This window comes from Monopterus albus, unplaced genomic scaffold (assembly GCF_001952655.1).
Source record: "Monopterus albus unplaced genomic scaffold, M_albus_1.0 scaffold20.1, whole genome shotgun sequence".
Taxonomy (NCBI): Eukaryota; Metazoa; Chordata; class Actinopteri; order Synbranchiformes; family Synbranchidae; genus Monopterus; species Monopterus albus.
This window is the reverse complement of record NW_018127900.1, coordinates 4,064,246-4,082,406: the sequence shown is the minus strand read 5'-3', so window position 1 is coordinate 4,082,406 and position 18,161 is coordinate 4,064,246. Positions and strand designations below refer to the sequence as shown.

At 39.8% G+C, this 18,161-nt stretch overlaps 1 protein-coding gene and 1 long non-coding RNA gene across 2 annotated transcripts in view; one reads left to right on the top strand and one right to left on the bottom strand.

Annotated features, from left to right (window-relative positions):
- Positions 1 to 9,891, top strand: part of LOC109956545 (uncharacterized) — a 30,512-nt gene extending 20,621 nt beyond the window's left edge. The window contains exons 2-3 of the long non-coding RNA XR_002274431.1: positions 6,790 to 7,073; positions 9,195 to 9,891. This is a non-coding gene — a long non-coding RNA (uncharacterized LOC109956545). The remainder of the gene's footprint in view (positions 1 to 6,789; positions 7,074 to 9,194) is intronic.
- A 797-nt stretch (positions 9,892 to 10,688) lies between these two features.
- tars1 (threonyl-tRNA synthetase 1) overlaps positions 10,689 to 18,161 on the bottom strand; it is a 26,229-nt gene continuing 18,756 nt past the window's right edge. The window contains exons 14-19 of the mRNA XM_020593759.1: positions 16,673 to 16,750; positions 16,488 to 16,588; positions 16,122 to 16,226; positions 15,864 to 15,936; positions 11,385 to 11,499; positions 10,689 to 11,289 (exon numbers count right to left, since the gene is read on the bottom strand). Of these exons, the coding sequence (XP_020449415.1) occupies positions 11,141 to 11,289; positions 11,385 to 11,499; positions 15,864 to 15,936; positions 16,122 to 16,226; positions 16,488 to 16,588; positions 16,673 to 16,750 (621 nt within the window). The 3' untranslated portion in view covers positions 10,689 to 11,140. The remainder of the gene's footprint in view (positions 11,290 to 11,384; positions 11,500 to 15,863; positions 15,937 to 16,121; positions 16,227 to 16,487; positions 16,589 to 16,672; positions 16,751 to 18,161) is intronic.

The window sequence follows — 18,161 nt, the reverse complement described above, 5'->3', positions numbered from 1 at the left end:
GGTATAGTGAAGCGAATCCATTCAGAATTCTGTAAGCTGTTAAAAGAACCTTAATGTGCGCTCCAATATGGATCAGCAGCCACTGAAGAGAAGGGGTGATGTAAAAGTCCTAATGTTGTGACATTATAGCAGTGCTGCTTTAAATAATGACAGAAACAATGTAGACAGTAATAGCTGTATATTGTAACGGACACAAGGAAGGATGAATGTTTAGGTGTTGACCTTTTTCTGTGCTGGCCAGCCCTGCTCAGGAGAGAGAAAGAGGGCGTTCTTTCCTTCCACCTCAGGACTCTGACTCATGCTGGAACGTGCTGCCAACAGACAGAGTTTGACAGTTTAATATTTATGCCGTCAATTCCCAAGACTAACCTCAGTAATTAGGGGAGGTGATTCTGGACAAATGTGGACAAAGTTACAAAAGGACCTTTTGTTTGGGTTTTGCTAATGTAGTCACATCTCCCTTGACAACATTGATGAAAACAGGACCAAAGTTACTGCCATCCTCAGAGAGTCACTGCTCTGAATGAAGTCACATTTCTTCAAGGCATGATGTCACGCTTGGGTGGGATGCCACGTCAAACAGCATTAGAGTGAGACTTCCTGTTGACTTCAGAGCAATTAGGTGCATTTCATTTATTTAAAAACTGAAGATTACTCAAACTAAATAGTAATAGTTCTAACGTAGCAAGTCAATATTTTGCCAGCAGTGGAAATGTAAATACAAGCAGGTGTGCGTTGTGGTTACAGAGACAGGTCTGTAAGCAAAGAGTCACAGGTCTGTCAGCAACATATTGGCTGAGTGCAGACAGGACACTGAACTACTGTAAATGCTGCACTTTAACAAAATAACACTGAATCTTTTGTACTTACACATTTCATTGCTTGACATTTTTCTGGGATTCTTGCCAAAATCTACTTTTCCCAGAAACATACCTGTGGAAACCTGAGATTTTGTGTCTGTCTGATCTTTTCTGTTTGTGTATTGAACACTATAACATGTACAGAAACAAAGACATCTCCAAACCTCATTCATGTTGCTATGCTTTCATAGTCCAACCTTATAATGCCATTATTATTTATAAAACAGATTTCAGCTTTTTAGCTGCAGTAGTTTTACAAATGAGTGCTACTCTATATTTAAAATCAAACTTTTATCATTACATTGAATGATTTATCAGTTATCATAATAGTGTATGATTAATTTTCTAATCAATATATCAGCTGTTTGCATCAGTAAAAGTTTGGTTTTGTTCTCTTAGGAAATTCGCTAAGAAACTTAACAAGTGCAAATTTTCCAGCAAGTAAGTGAAGAGATGAAGTTCACCAACTGTAACGGTGTGTGTGCTAAAACTTAACTAAATCTTGATTAGTTGACACTGAAAAATTCATCATATGCAGTCAAATTGAAATGCAGGTCACTCAACTTTGTATCATTATGTGCATAAGCATATTGTATACTGAAAAATACTGGTTGATAGATAACCTACACTCGCCGCTTTCTACCATTTAAACTGCCGTGGTCAATGTTCAGCCTGACAATCCCAGCTCTGCCTCTCCTCTGTAAGAACTCTCTGACCACTGACTGTAACTCTGTTTTCTATCCTAACAGATCACACACCACAAACGGCTGCTAGGCCGCAATAACACACAAGGTAATTCATATGTCCAACATCGATCATACTTGGGCTGCGATGAATGAAATGAGGAAATGACAAAGACAAACACAGCTGTAAAGTTCCTACATAAATATTGGTATTATTTTGCTCCACGCTAACTTAAACCATTAACACTCATGTACAGTATTAAGACCAACATTTAAATTTGAAGATTACCACTGGAACATTTCAAGTTTATATATTTATATAGCCAAACAAAGAACCCACTGATGCTTATTCAAACACAGAAGCACCAGATGTTTATTCATAAAATCTGCCAAAACTCAACATCCCCCATAAAAAGTGAACTGCCCTCTAATTATTCAAAAAAGATGCAACTGATACTTTGACAAATTCATCAACTTCATTGCTGACATTAACCAAAAACACAAACCACAGACCAGGCTTATCCTCCTGCCACATTCCAACCATGTGGCATTTATTTAATTTTCCTCAAGTCACCCGCCCGGGGAGAGAGTGAGAGTGTAGAGTACAGGTAGCCGCCATAAACACTAACGCTTTACTGCCGTAGGCAAACGCAGCCAGCAGCCATTTTGTTGGGCACTCTGGTTTAATGGGAGATGACCTCAAGCCATTTACAGGCTGTAAAGGACACCTTGTAGCAGCTTGAGTGCATCAGAGTCAGAACAGTCAATAAATGGACCAAAAAGGATGATTTTCAGGTGAAGCCTCTGAAAGTGGTTAGTTTGTCCTTCATCTCTTTAAATTCTCTCATTTAATTGTGCTTTGTGATTTAGCAGGCTTGAGCTAAATCCACTGCAGCAAAACCTTTCAAAAGCTGAACAAATGTGAGCTTGAAGCCAGTCATGACACGTTATTTATGCTAGAAAATGGCCGATCATTTCTCATAATGTTTTCAAGAAACATGACAATGCAAACCCAACCCACAAAACTGTGACTTGACTCTCCTCGGCCCTGCAGAGCATTTCAGCATCATTCAGCTAATCGTTTTTTGTTTTATTGCCCACGGTTTTATTGGTTTGGTTCTCTCCTACAGTTTTTATCAACGTTGTGTTACAGCTGCAATAGGTGGCTGTTTTTCAGTAAAAACAATAAACCCACTGTATGCTACTGCCCCAGCAACAAAGCTAATTTAGTGACTAGCTGATGAACATGTCCTGACAGAGCTACTGCTCAAAATGAACACGCATGTGCACATGTGCAGTGTGTTTCAGAGGCAAAATATAAATAAATCAAATAAGATAAAAATTCCAGAGGGGACACCTAAACTTTTAAAATACCCATGTTTGTTGAGGTGTACAAAGTGGTCTTCTACAAGTAAATTAAATGGCATTCAACTAGGATAAAATGCTATCTTTTAAATCACCTGCAAAAAATTTTAGACTTCTTATTTTTCAGGTGTTTGGTTTGTCTTGTGACAATCAAACTAGCTGTTTGGGTGCATGAAAATAGCAAGGTTTGTTTTATGAAGACATAACCCTGATACAGTTCCTAAAGTTACATTTCCTACTTTTAACCATTTATAGAGCTGGTAGGCTGTTCTGAGATATTTCCCACCTGACAAATTGAGCTATGCCGCTTTCAACCACGTTTACAGAGACTAACCCATAGATACAGTAGATATTTCCCACCTGACAATCCCAACTTGTTTCCACTGCCCCCAAGTGGCCAGTTATTACAGATTTAACAATGTAAAATTGCCTATCCATACATTCTTATTAATATCATTATCAGCAGTGATTAATATACAATCAAGAATGCACAATTAAAATAGATTTCTTAGTGACTGTTATATGTGTTCTTGCTCTTGTCTCAGCTTCAGAACAAAAATCAGTCAGGTAGGATCCATATTATTTGTGACATCACATTCACAAATAATATGGAAAAATAAAAACTTATGTTGTATAGATTTTGTTTATTGATATACCAGCTTCATGGGAAGCAATCATCATGTGATAGTCATTGGACACAACAGAGGCCAACGGGCAGTAATGTCAAACCTGATGCCACAGGGGCCCTTTATACAGTTTTGTTGTGCCAGACCCCAGGATACAGGCCTTCTCATTGAGCAATATGCTCTGCTTTGTGTGATGAGGGTCTGTCCCCTTTTGCTCTTGTGTTTTATTTCTCCTTTTATGAAGAAAGAGGCCCTACAAACAGCCACTTCCATACCTCTCTTAGCCGCTCTACTGAATAAGCTCAAGGTGAATGTGCAACCTTTTCTCCTCACTGACGAAGGGAAAAAACATATTTGACTACCTACTGAGATCTTCATATGAAAGAGGAAAAAGCAGAGGGTCCTGTTTAGTTGTTGGTCTTGAAATGTTTATAGGTTTTTCCGAAAGGGTGATTGAGGAGTGAAATGTCTGACAATAGGCCTGAAAAACTCCAGCAGCTTGGAACCTTTATGAAAGTGCCAAATATGAATCACTGCACCACAGATGCCTGACTGGCCTTTCCTGTGTTGCTAAGAGAGCACATTGGACTGGAACAAGCCAAAGGGGGATTACGTGTTTCAGATGGCTGTACAGTGTTGCGTGGTAGATATGACATGATGCGCCTGTTCCTGCCCCGCAACATGGGTGGTCTGCCCTTGATTTTATACTGCCACCTATTAGCACCATGAGCTGGTGATTTACACAGCTGTCAACTTCATCAGCTCCGTCAGCCACTGGTGAAATGTAGGTATGTTGCCAAAGCTCTTCCCTCTCTGCACCTCCTACAGTTCTTTGGGGCTAAAGCAAACCACCATTGAGAGCAGCAAGAAGGGTAAAGTGCTGTTAAAGAAAATACAATTTAGATAAATAACAACGATGCATACCACCTCCTCTGTGGAGGACTTCCAGCCTAAGCATCTGACTGGCTGCATATAAGGAAGAGAATGTGTCGGAGTTACAGCAAAGTGACAAGGGAGAAACGGCCAACTAACAGTTGAACTGTTTCGGCATCTATCAGAGGCTGCACATAATTATTCAGGGAAAGCGTGATGAGGAAATGCTGTATAGAGGAAAAGGAAAATAGCTGTAATTTTAAAAACACAAATATCAAACTTAATACAAGGATACCGTGCTTGAGAACAGGAAATGTTTAAAGGAAAATTTGTTAAATTTTTCGTTTGAGTGAATGGTGGGTTATTTGTCTTGGGTCGCACAGTATAAAGTAATGGAAACTATAGTCAACAGCATGATTTTACTGCTTAATGAAGAAAAAGGTGTTAAACCCTGTGGGCAGAGCAGAGTAATGGGCTTTTGCTTGGTTGTAATGAGGCTGCTAAATTCATGCTGGACTAGTGGGTGAAAGGAAGGTGGATTAAGCATATGAGTGATTTTCAGTATGTAATTCTTTACCATAATGAGGATATTAGCAACAAAAGCACTTTGACTGCTACAATGATGCTCAGGGGGCTGCCTTTAACAGTCGGCTGTTGATTTGTGGGAAAGACAGTGGGGTATTAAAGTGTCAGAGGCTAATTGCTTTTACTGCAGTTACGATCCAAGAATGTTAAACTTTATTAAACACCTGTTAAAATAATACTTGTCACAGTGAGTTTGTGGGAAACTTACTGTTTGATAGATCTGAAAGGAAAATCATAGTATAGGTCAGTGATTGCCAAGCTTGTACCCAAGGGGGAACCTCTACAGTTGCTAGGGGTTAATGTGTAAGGACTGAAACTACATGGTTTGATTTAAAAGGAAAAATCCAAATAGGATTTTGTGCACTCTTTAGATAAACTTGTCACAATAACCAGTGGCCACAAACCTAAGCCGGTTGATCCATGAAGTCACATCTTTCCAATCGACATGAAAACTTGTTAGCAACTGAGCAGAGAAGTCACAATTGTTTGCTAAAAGTAACGGATAGATTGTTTCAATAGTTAGCTAAAAGTTGTGGATCAACATTTGAAACAATTTTAGCAAAAGTAATGAATAAATGCTATAAACACTTATTGTTAGCCAATAGCAATAAACTGTCAAAATAATTATAATAATAATGGATAAAGAGTTTAATTATTTATAGCTAAAAGCAGAAAATAAACAGGTACCTTTAATATTGTAAAACTGTTAGCTAAAATATGTTGATTGATTGATTGAAGCTCATCTGATGAGACACGGGGGGAATGTTAGACAAAAAAGAAAGGTGGCAGCCATCGATCTAAGATGATTTACTATTAATTTTTGATTGTCACTACTGTATTGCTGCTCAGTTTGCCTTGTATGCAGATCTCTTGTGTTCCCAGACCTACATCACAGATAATCGCAGTGAATTGTTGGTGTTGGCTAGATGCAGGGTGTGACCGGTGGCGAGGGCTTCTCCTTGGTGTAAAGTGGTTTGCTTTATTTATGCTGGGTCAGAAGCAGACGTCGTACTTTTGAGATGAGAAAAAAAATAGTCTATTGAGATCACACAATAGCTTTCTAGATGTGATCAAACAGTTTTCAGTTAGAACCACATAATTTGGTAATTTATAATTTTAAAGAGGGCGGCTTGGTTTTCCTAAGCAAAACTAACATCACAAACGGCTGACCATAATTTAGGGTTGTGTTGCATTTATGCTGAGAGTTAATGGAGCAGGAGGAGGCTCTGTGTATGTGTGTGTGGTAAGGGTGGTACGAGTTGCTGCAGAGACAGAACAACTCTGGAGAAGAAAATGGTTGGTAAGCATTCAAATATGCATTTCTTTGGTCCAGAGGCAACATGGCTGGAGACTAACCTACGTAGGAACGTGATGTGTTAAAGGGAAGGCTTTTTGCCTTTTGGCTGTTACTGCTGGAAAAGAAAAGTGCAGACAAAGAGCCTTTTACATCAACCACACTGAGTGTGCAACAGCAGTCAGTTGTCATAGTGACAAAGGAACGTACACAAAAACAAGCAGTAACACATTGTTGTGTTACTGCTGAGAAAATGGGATGATGTACTTTATAGTTTGGCATTTTGGGAAATAGACATGCTATCTTTAAATATGCTTCCTATCAAGAGCTAGATGAGAAGACTGACACCCCCTCTGCCCATCAGCTGATGACGTTAGAGCCTCAAGCTGCTTAGCTTAACTTAGCATAATGAGTGGAAATGGGGGAGACACCTTACCCTGCCTGTCATTAGATAAGAAAATTATCCTACCAGCTCACTAATTAACCTGTTCTACCACTTTCAGAATCCTGCTGATCTTCTGGCCCAACACCATCTCCAATCAACAGCTGCTCAAACAGCCCAATCAGGAGAGCACAGAGACAGTTATCACAAGAAGATGGTACAAAAAGAGAAAGATGACATCACCTTGACTGCTTTACAGTGGACACCTGAAGGAAGATGCAGGAGAGGCAGGCCCAAGAACACATGGCACTGTACAGCTGGAAAAACAACTCAAGATTTGGAAACACAACTGGAGTATTATTCAGATTGGCCCTGGACAGACAGGAGTGTAGGGGTCCTTCGTAAGTAAGTAAATACCTCTCTGATAATTTGTGAGCTTTAGTAGTGCTAGTAGGCAAAGGTAGTTACTTTGTGACACTTTAGAAAAGAAACTGTTCAAATGATAGAAACCCTGGCATGAAAACAAGAGATGCCATTAAAAACTGTGGACTAACCTGGTTTTCCCATCAAAAAAAGGAGCTCACTCCAAACAATGACTTATCCCAGTGTCATGTGTAGCATGTTTTAACGTGTGAATCAATACCTTAAAGTGCATGTGTGGCAGGAGAAAGAAAAGTTTGTTCACTTCAGTGAAGCGTTGTGACCCTTCATGGCCAGGGTGTCAGTGAAGCGTACAGGAAGAATCCAGCAGGGCGAGAGAGACTGCGGATTCACAGGGAGGCTGATAGTCAACGGCCCAGCCAAATCCCCAGAGGTTTCTGGCTGTTGTTCTGTCTGCTGACACTCTCTTACTCTGTTGACTTTTTCATTAACCCCTTATCAAAATGTTTTTCTCTCCCCTACTCCACTGACATTAGCCCACCCCCCACATGATCCTGGTTCAGCTGTTCCACCTTGTGGTTGAATTTAATATGAGGGTGTCCTTACACCAATACAGATAAACCTTGTTGCTGTAATCAGATTTTTGTGTGAACTAGTTTAATTGATACCATTTCCTTACAGAAGTAAACCTCTATAGTGAACATTTATGACTGTTTAGGTGTTTGCATAGGAGGCCACTTTTTTGTTTGCACTTTTTGTGTCTAATTTGCAAGTAGAAACTTTAAAACATTTTTACAAAACCAGAAATTCTGACAATGCATTCAGCAAAATAATGACAAGGGCTTTTAGGTATGTTTTTTACTATGTCACAGACCTGTCTCAGAAAGAACAAAATATAAACCTGCACAAGAAAACAAATGTGAACATATTTTATGTGGTGCTGATATGTTCAAATTGGCCAAAAAAGTATTTTTTTTTTTTTAAATTACTTGCAACTTGTAGAGCAGCAAAAATCTGTTTCCATTTGACTGTATTTATTGTTGCCTCTTCTATAACTTGGACACCATCTAAATTTAACTTTAGTGCTAATGTTGCTTCTTAAATTAATGGGAGAAGTATGTGTAATGTAAATAGGTCATTTCCAAATAAAACATGGAACAGTTACTGCCATCTGCTGCAGCCAGGGAAGGAGTTTCTAAATGTTAAACCTGCTAATTACTTCATGAGGATACAACCCGAGTGAACAGAGTGTGACTAAATTAATGCAGCTTTTTTTTTACCCAACTCTGTGGCAGGTTTTCTCCACAAAATGTCAGTCGAGTCACTTCTCCCAGCTGTTAAACTGCTAAAACACACTGCTCTCATTATTTGTCTGCTCTGAAACACACAGCACCCACTAGTGGTTGGAATAATAACGTGGGAGCTGGGTACAAGATAAACAGATTGGACACATCAACACAAATAATTCAGCAGAAATAATGAGAGCAGACTGGGATTAGTTAAAAATGCACTGGAAGTTCTTAACCGGAGCATAATTTGTGAGCTTTTCTGCATGATTTATTCAGCTAGGTACATGGAATTACAGTTTTAAAAAGTCAAAAGTAAAAAGCAGAGCAGCCAATTACATGCTTTAGTTTAAAGAAATATACAGCAAAAGTAAGTGGTCTCAGTTTAGCGAGCATATAATAATGAGAAGCATCAGGCGTTTACCCTTCAGCACATCAGTGATTTCTGTCCCCAAGTGGTGATGCACTAGTGGAAGAAGTTGATAAAGATAAGGATCCACTTTCACCACACTCATCTCTCTAGTTCCACCTGTTGTGCAAAATTAGATGTTTTGAGTCTCAAACTATCTAAAAATTTCAATTTGGGCTAAAATATGCTGAATCTTGAACTTGTTAACTGAGGTATTACTTTAAAAACACTATATTTCATAAGTGATTGACAGTAACACCTAATGCTATGAAGTATTACCAACCTTTACAGTACTTTACAGTAATTGTACTTTTTATAGTATGATTTTAACACACTGAATTATCAGCTGCAAGACTTTTGCCAATATTCAGCTTTATTACTGTGCTTGTTCTATGTGCACTGTAATATATATATTTACTTGACTGTCTCTTCCTCCAAATTTTGACACAGGTGACCAGTGAACAGACACACTGTATGTGGAGCAACACAATTATAAAGTCACTACCCTCAAAGAGGAATCTGTTGAACCGTGAGAGTAAAGGGTGAGTCCTATCTTCTCTCTTATAACTAGACAGCACTTAAGAGTGCGCAACCTCTGCCAAGGGGCAAGTCTGTTTCCCCATAATGCCATAGAAGCAATATTCCCATGACAGTTTGACCCTCATAATAGGAGTTCTTGACCATGAAAACCTACTGCTGGCATTTGGAGTGACACTGACATCTTTTGAGTTTGAAAGTTATTCAAGAAAAATGACACTTGTTGGTTTAGGGGTAAAACAGGGACTTGAGTCCTGTGTTCTCCCTCTGCCCAGCAGGGTGCACGTATATCCTAAACATGGACAAATACAGTGGAAAAGCAAAGTGGGATGGTCCGTGTCAACCTCTGGGGTTATCCTGTGCGATAGTAAAGGGAAACGCGGGGTCTACTAGTCGTTAGGTTCTGACAGTGAAAACGTGGCTAGAATGTGACTAGAATGTCAGTATCCTCGCTGACAGACTACTGTGCTCTGAACGAAATGTAGCTGCCTGCTAAGAGAGCTAGCTTGGTCAAATAAGGTGCGCGTGCACACATCTCTGAAAAACGTCAGAACAAATTCTAAATTGGTACTACTTGGTTAGACTGACCACATATTCTCATTCTAAGTGGTTACTTTGTTGCCTGAAAATGTCAAAACATTAAAATGGCATAATACCAGTCCTATAGACAAAAATGTTAAAAGCTTTGAGCCTGGTTCCAAATCTCTGCCATCAGGCTCTCACCCAGCTGTCGCTGCATAGAGTAGATTGGGCGACAGTGGTTCAGTGGGTAGAGCAGATGTCTCCCTACTGGAGGGTTGGAGGTTTGAATCAGTGTCTGCAGTCCACATGTCAAATTGTCCTTGGGCAAGACACTGAACCCCCAAGTTGCCCCCGATGGTTAGAGCCATCTGTGTGAGTTGGCGCTGAAGATGGCTGCCTCTGAGTTCTGTACCGGAAACAAATTCCTTGTGTGCGTGTGTAACATACTTGGCCAAAATAACGGTTATTATTATATCTCTTTCTGGAACACATTGATTTGAGTGAATAGTAAATGTCAAAAATGGCTAAATCAGACAGCCAAAACGACGTGTACTTAAGTTCCTCCTCCACGCACACAAGTCACACTACACTTAGTTACTCATCTTCACTCTAGTCCTCAGCCATACATGGTGGCCCCCAGCCGGTGGGACAGTCGATTTTTGCAGCACTCACAATAGTGAATCATCTTTTAGAAAACTCCTGTATTCCACAGACCAGCACCAAACTCTAATCAATTATTCCACAGACCACACCCTACCTCCAAAAATTTCATTAGAACCCATTCATTACTTTTTGAGTTGTGCTGTTAATGACTGAACTAATGCCAGCACAAGCAACCATTGGCAGATGTGTAAAAAAAAAATTCACAAGCAAATCAAGCATAGGTTAAGTATCAGTACTGTAATTCATACAATTCCCTGAAGAAAACTGTTAGGACAGTGGTACAAATCAGTTCATTACATAGGAAAAGGTTTTACAGAGAGCTTTTACAATGTATTCAATATTACAGAAGTGTTCTTTAAAGCTCACTGGAGTCTTACTAGTCCTATTTCAGTATAAACAGATGTGGATAATTGTTCGTTCTGGAGTATAGCAACCATATGACTTGATAACCAAAAATTGTCATAGTAGAAGAGGCAATGGAAGACAGGAAAAAAAAAAGAGACATTTGTTGAATCAGGAAATTGTGACTTCAAGGGCAAAAAGCCAAGATTAAGCAACAGTGTGAAAGTTGTTTATCCTTCACCAAAATTGATTTCAACCACATGACCTGTTGAAGTTACACTTGAGGTACTGTTGAGAGAATGGTGAGCTGATGGCAGCATGTTTCTGAAATCTCAGAATTCTTCTTCAGCGATCCGATTCCTGGTGGCCTTGAGTTGTTTCAGACGCTCAATGCACTCCTCCACACTGCGCTCACCATGAACTTTGTTATCCCGGGTGCGCACATTCACAGTGTTGCTTGTCTTCTCCTTTTCGCCCACCACTGTTTCAAGCAGGACAAAACAAATCAATATTTACATGGACAGCGAGAAAGAGATAAAGATGAAACAATAGAAAAGTGAGTGCGTCACCACTGACCCAGGATGAAGTTGTACTGCGCCAGCTGTGCATTTCTGATCTTTTTGTTCAGAGTGCAGCCGGGGTCGAGATCTACGTCAGCCATGAAGCCACTGCTGTGAAATTCCTGCTTGACCTGCCACATTATTCAGAGAAACAACTAATGGTAAGTCCATGTCAGCATGTTTTAAAAGTTCATTCATTTCCTTTGTTTTAACAAGCTTATACAAATTCTCTTTTTATAATCTGAACGAGCATGGATTGGAGAAGTTGTATGGCTGTAATTAAAACTGAAATTTCAATTATTTGTAGACTGACATTCTACAACCATTATGAGTATATGATAATACTGTATGGCTGTGGACATGCTCTTTTCCAAACAAAGGACTGTATAATTCTGGGCTTTTTGTCTAAGTAACAATGTGTTCATCGCAAAAACATTCATTTAGCAACAATCTAAAAGAGATTCTTACAACTTGGGTTTTACATTTCTCCTAGGAACACTGTACTTGATAAAAATAGGAACACAAAGGCAACCACCATCAACTGTCAGTCTGTAAACAAGCCAACAGGCCAGTCAAAATGTTACCCGACCTGTGTTCTGAAAATCAAATCACAGTTTACTGATACTGTGACTCAGTTCTGCAGTCAAAATGTTACCCAACCTGTGTTCTGAAAATCAAATCAGTTTACTGATACTGTGACTCAGTTCTGACCTTCTTTATGAGCTGCAGCTGATTTAGCTGACCTAAGAGTTTGATTACAGCTTGTATGGTTGTCTAACTTCTTTTCAGTGTTGACACTGACTCTATAGTCCAGGGTCTCACCATTTATTTAATGCGGTACTACAATGTCAAGAAAAAGTGAGTCATGTGTAATTACCTACTTTTCTACATGATGTGATCCGATCATTATCTAAGCCACAAGTAAAGACAAACACGGTGTGCTTAAGCTAATACTGCGCAAACAGTTATTTTCTATACCTTTAAATGTTTAATGGGTGTGTTCAATAAAGTGCTGGTAGAAAAAGTAACTGAACCCTTGGATTTAATAACTGGTTGAAGCTCCTTTGGCAGCAATAACCTCAAACAAGTTCTCCTTGTAGCTGCGGATCAGACCTGCCAAACCCCCAGGATAAATTTTGGACCAACTTCAATGGTTAGGGTGACTGTTCTACTACATCACCAACCTCTTCTCAGCTTTAACTAGGTGAACTCCATCCTAAAATTATTCTGTAGGATTCCTCGATAAACTTTATTTTCCCCTGCACCATGGCAAGCTGTCCAGGCCCAGAGGCAGCCCCAAATCTTCATGCTCCCTTCGATGTACTTCATCACTGGGATGGAACATAAAAACACATACCCCAATGGTGGAGGGAAGTATCAAGATTTAGGGCTGCTTTGCTGCCTCTCAGCCTGGACAACTTCCTATTTTGGAGGAGAAAATTAATTCCCACATTTATCAAGGAATTCAGTTTTATTTGTATAGTACCAAATCACAGCAGAAATGATCTCAGGGCAATTTACATGGTTATGGTCTAGACCTTACAGTATTATAGAGACTCCCTTTAACAAAATAAAACTGATAGACCGAGGCTCGGTAGGCGGCCGTCTGCCTCAACCGGTTGGGGTGAGTGTAGGAATCCTACAGCTGGGGAAAAAAAAAAGCATAGAAAAAAAAGTCATCTGGACTTGGTTTTAGGTAGAAGACGTTTCATCTCTCATCCAAGAGGCTTCATCAGTTCTGTCCGACTGGTGTTGTGCAGGAGATATTTATCCCCCTGGGCGTTGTTTCAGTCCTTCGACAGCCAACAATGTCCCCCAACAACTGAGTCGTTATAACCCGGTATTGGTGAGTGTTGTTACCTGTCTTTGAACCCTCACAGGTGGACCGACACCTCTCAGAACATCGCTGGTTTGAGAAAGGAGCTATTTTTGTCCAAATAGAACACCCCTCACTAAATAGGGGTGGTGGACTAAGACAACTTGTCATCGATCTACAACTCTATTTTGAAATCTCTGCCCAAACATTCACACCAGGACAATAGGCGTCGGTGATGGTTCAAAGACAGGTAACGACGCTCACCAATACTGGGCTATGACCACTTAGTCGTTGGGGGACATTGTTGGCCGTTGAAGGACTGAAACACCACCCAGGGGGATAAATATCTTCTACTCAATATCAGTCAGACAGAACTGATGAAGCCTCTTGGATGACAGATGAAACGTGTTCTACCTAAAAACCAAGTTCAGATGATTTTTTCTGTTTTTTCAGCTTACTATGACCTGGAGGACAGAATTTGCATGGATAGGAATCCTATAGCATAATGTCAGGGTGGAGGTCCACCAGCTCAAGCTCAGAGGTCAGTGGTGCAGCAGGACAGCGACACTAACATTGAAATTGGTCCAAATTCCTCCTGTGCAGGTTTGAGCCGCAGCTACAGGAAGCACTTGTTTGAGGTTAGTGCTGCCAAAGGAACTTCAACCAGTTATTAAACCCAAGGGTTTACTTGCTTTTTTCCCTCCACCAGCACTATAAATGTTTAATAGGAGTGTTCAATAAAGCCAAAAAGATAAGTTTGTTACTACTGTAACCTTAAACAAACTCGGTGTTCTTTACTTGTGCCTTAGATGAAGATCGGATCACATAGAAAGCCAGGTTAATTCCAAGCGGTCTACTTACTGGTCTGTAATGTTTAATTAAAGTGCCTGACAGCTTCAGGGTACCGCTGTCTAAAACCAGGTTCCAGAAGCATAAAAAAGCTAATTAGAGCAAAACCAAACAATTTAACATACCCAAAAATCAGATCGAGGAAAACTGATGTGTGAAAGAAAATCTCACCCCTACAATAAAAATTGAGGCAGGCAGTCTCTCTTTTCATCCTTTCAGAGCCTGACACTAAAGACTATCCGTTTTTGTACCTGTGCTACTACTGATAAAAGAATGCAGTATGGAACCTTGAACTAACAACTCTTTTAATACTATTCCTACAGATTCATCTGTTAGACCTGAAGGTGTCCCATGTCACTGAAGAAAGCCTAACAAAACCACTGAAAGCACCAAGCATGCAAGACTAACTCACTCAGCCTTGTTTGTTGAAGCATCCTAATTCTCCAGGGAGCCTCCAGTGTTCCTCACATTTTCAGCTACATGAAAGAAAAAAAGAGGACGTCTGATTACCTTCTCTGCTTGGCTCCAGAGCTCTGGGTCCCCCAAGAATTTCTCTGGTCTTGTGGAGAGGTTGAGTTTAAAAGTGAAGCCAAACACGTCATACACAGCCCGCAGGAAGTTCAGGCAGCCCTTGATCTCATCCTCAATCTGGTGTCAAAAAAAACAAAATGTAACAGAATCTGTCATACAACTGGACATGGCTGTACATTTAATTTTTGGTGTAATAACTAATTTCATTTCTGCATTGCTAAAGAATGACATTCTTTGATGTAATCATAAGATGATCCAATATTTTTCTGAAAAAATGCTCAGTTTTTGTGGATAATAAAGCCACTTAGAAGCCTTTAATCATAAATGTGTAACGTGTTGCTACCATGTCCCTGTGGGGCAATCGTGCACTTCCAACCCATGTGATCAACGACAAGGTTTTAGCAAGGAGTTTAAATGCGAAAAAGGATATAACACACTATGAAGGACTGAAGTAAATAATCACATACAGAAAAGTCTAAACTTTATTTTTTTATAATTATGAACTTAACAGCGACTACAGGGTAAGAACATATCCTCTCCTCCTTTGAGTTAGCAGATAATAAAAATCAGTACTTTCCAGCTTTTGCAAAGAAAGCGAAAAATTACAAGTGAAATACTTTGTGTACAAAGTGCGACCAAGTGATTAATCATCAGATCATTCCAATCCACTGCCATTGCTGGTGAAAAACAATAAGTGGGATCCTGGCTGTTAATTGCCGTGTCACTACATTAGAACAAAGTAATTAAGAACAATCCTGTTTGTGTGCATCAACACTGGCAGTGCTTGCTACATCAGGCTATAGCAGCTTGTTGAATGAGAATATGACACTGTTCACTGACAACATTAAGTGAATTTATTCAACATACTATCTCAGCAATGCACCGATATGCTGAGAGCCAAACCAGGATTTTTCAAACTGGTATAAATGATTCTCCACAGCCACTTCTCTGGCAACTGTGTGATAACTTGCTGCCGTTTGCTTTTTTTTTCCAAAGGAACTTCAACCAGTTATTAAACCCAAGGGTTTACTTGCTTTTTTCCCTCCACCAGCACTATAAATGTTTAATAGGTGTGTTCAATAAAGCCAAAAAGATAAGTTTGTTACTACTGTAACCTTAGACAAACTCGGTGTTCTTTACTTGTGCCTTAGATGAAGATCGGATCACATAGTAAAGCCAGGTTAATTCCAAGCGGTCTACTTACTGGTCTGTAATGTTTAATTAAAGTGCCTGACAGCTTCAGGGTACTGCTGCTTGTATTGCATGAGGTGTGAATAAGTAGCTGAGGTCAGTTCTTACCTTCTCAGCGTACTCCTCACAGGTTGGTCCCACAGGTACAACCATCACTTGGCGAGGAGACAGCCACAGAGGCCTAGAACAGGACATATTTGCATTTAGCTGATCAGCAGAAAAGCAGGCCAGACACAATCTGTGCAAATATTTACACCCTCACAGAGCTGAGGATCTTAAAATCATAATCACCTCTGAAACTACTGCAATAAAAAAAAAGTACAAGTCTTCACATATAAAATATTTTAAAATTGGTAGTTTACAAACCATTTCCCTCCGTAGTTTTCAGTCAAAATTGCAATCATCCTCTCTACTGATCCAAGGATGGCTCTGTGGATGATGACTGGTCTCATCTTATCATCACCATCATGGCTACAAAATAAATCATTGAGGGGGGAATCAGGAACTCACAAAAAAGAAAATAGTGAAATTCTGGATAAACTAGTAGATCATCATTCAGGCTGCATGCTGATGTAAACCTAGGTACTTCTCCACAAATTCACCCTTATATTTTTTACATGAAACATCATTGATCAGGTTAAGTGTACCACAGTACGTTTAATTCTACAGAAGAGCAACATTATATTCTTTTTCCACTATAATGTGAATTTAAAAAAGCAGTAGAAGCGTTACCTGACAAAGGTGAGATTAAAGCGGATTGGAAGCTGGAAATCAAGTTGGATTGTGGCACACTGATGATACCGACCGATGGCATCCTTGATCTGAATGTCGATCTGCAGACAAAGTACACATGATTAGCAACAGGCCTCCTGCTGTTTCACAGCCCAACTACATCATTACTGCAGGGCACAGCTCACCTTTGGTCCATAGAAAGCTCCGTCACCTGGGTTGAGAACCCATTTCTCCCCAAAGTCATTCAAGCTGTTTTCCAGTTGCTGTAAAAACAATTACTGCTTTGTTACATTATCAACAGCTGGAAAACATGCAAGTAAACAGTGGTGTTAATCAAAGATGTACCTTTAGACCTGACATTGTCTTCATATGGAACTAATCTGAACTGAGAAATGTTAACATCTAAATATGTTGTGATTGCTTGGAAGTTAATGGAGGTGAGGAAAACATACATCAGGTTCTATCCCAGTCACTATGCCAGGTTTCTAAGTCATCTTTGTGCCTGAAAACATTCATCATAGTCACTGCTGAATTTAAGGAAAGTTTCCCTTATAAACTATTATTAAGCACTGAGGGCAGATCAATGACATAACTGAAGTAAAACAGGAACGGAAATTAAAACAGGAGGACAAATACAAAAAGATATGAGCTGTGAAACTACCCTTTTCTACATTTTACTATGCTCATATTTTACTAAATAAATTGAACTGTCATCTATACAAGTATAAATGTGACTACAGTTTCTGGCAATTTCTCAAACTAAGACCAAATAAAGTCTTTATAGTGGGTGAGAAACATTATCTCATCTTCTGCTGACAAAACATTTCGCAGTCTGTAGTATATTATGATGAAAAACATTACAAAAATTGGAAATTAGAAACACTTTCCCATTCAATATATAGCAGTCATAAAGAGGGAGATGACGTGGTTGGGAACAACAAGGCACAGCAAAAAATATCTTAGACTACGTTCACACTGCAGGTCTTAATGCTCAGATCGGATTTTTTGCCGAAATCCGATTTTTTTGCGCTGTTGTTCACACTGTCATTTAAATGCGACTGCCCTCTGTCTCATGTGTGAACGGTATAAGGCCCTGAAGTGACCCGCATGCGCAGAAGAGGACGTGACGTCAGAGGCAGCGTACTGTGTTTGCGGAAATAAAAATGGATGTGGCTCGTGATAGCATGTGCGTAGCGATGTACCTGACAATTTGCAATCGAAATAAAGACATAATAATAAGAAGAATATCAAGAAGAAGGAGAGCACAAATACTGCTTATGGCCTTTTGTGGAGCAGTGGCTGCTACCTCTGTACAGAGGAATGTGTGGGTGCGGAGTTGGAGCCAGAACTGGTGGGATTCCGTGAGGGGCTTCACGGACACAGAATTCATTAATAATTTCCGAGTGAGAAGGGAAACGTTATCACCACCTGAATCACCGTTGTCTGCCATTTTTTTTATTACCCCTCACCCCCTCCAGCGCAGAATTGTGATGTCTGTCGCATTTCAATGATATAAAAATCGCATGAAATGCGACCTGGCCGTTCAGACTGAAGTTGCATTGCAAAACAGCGGATACGTATCCGATTTAGGACCACATATGAAAGTGGCTTGGGTCGGATGTAAAAAAATTGGATTCGTGCTGTTCACACTGTCATAAGGAAATCGGATATGGG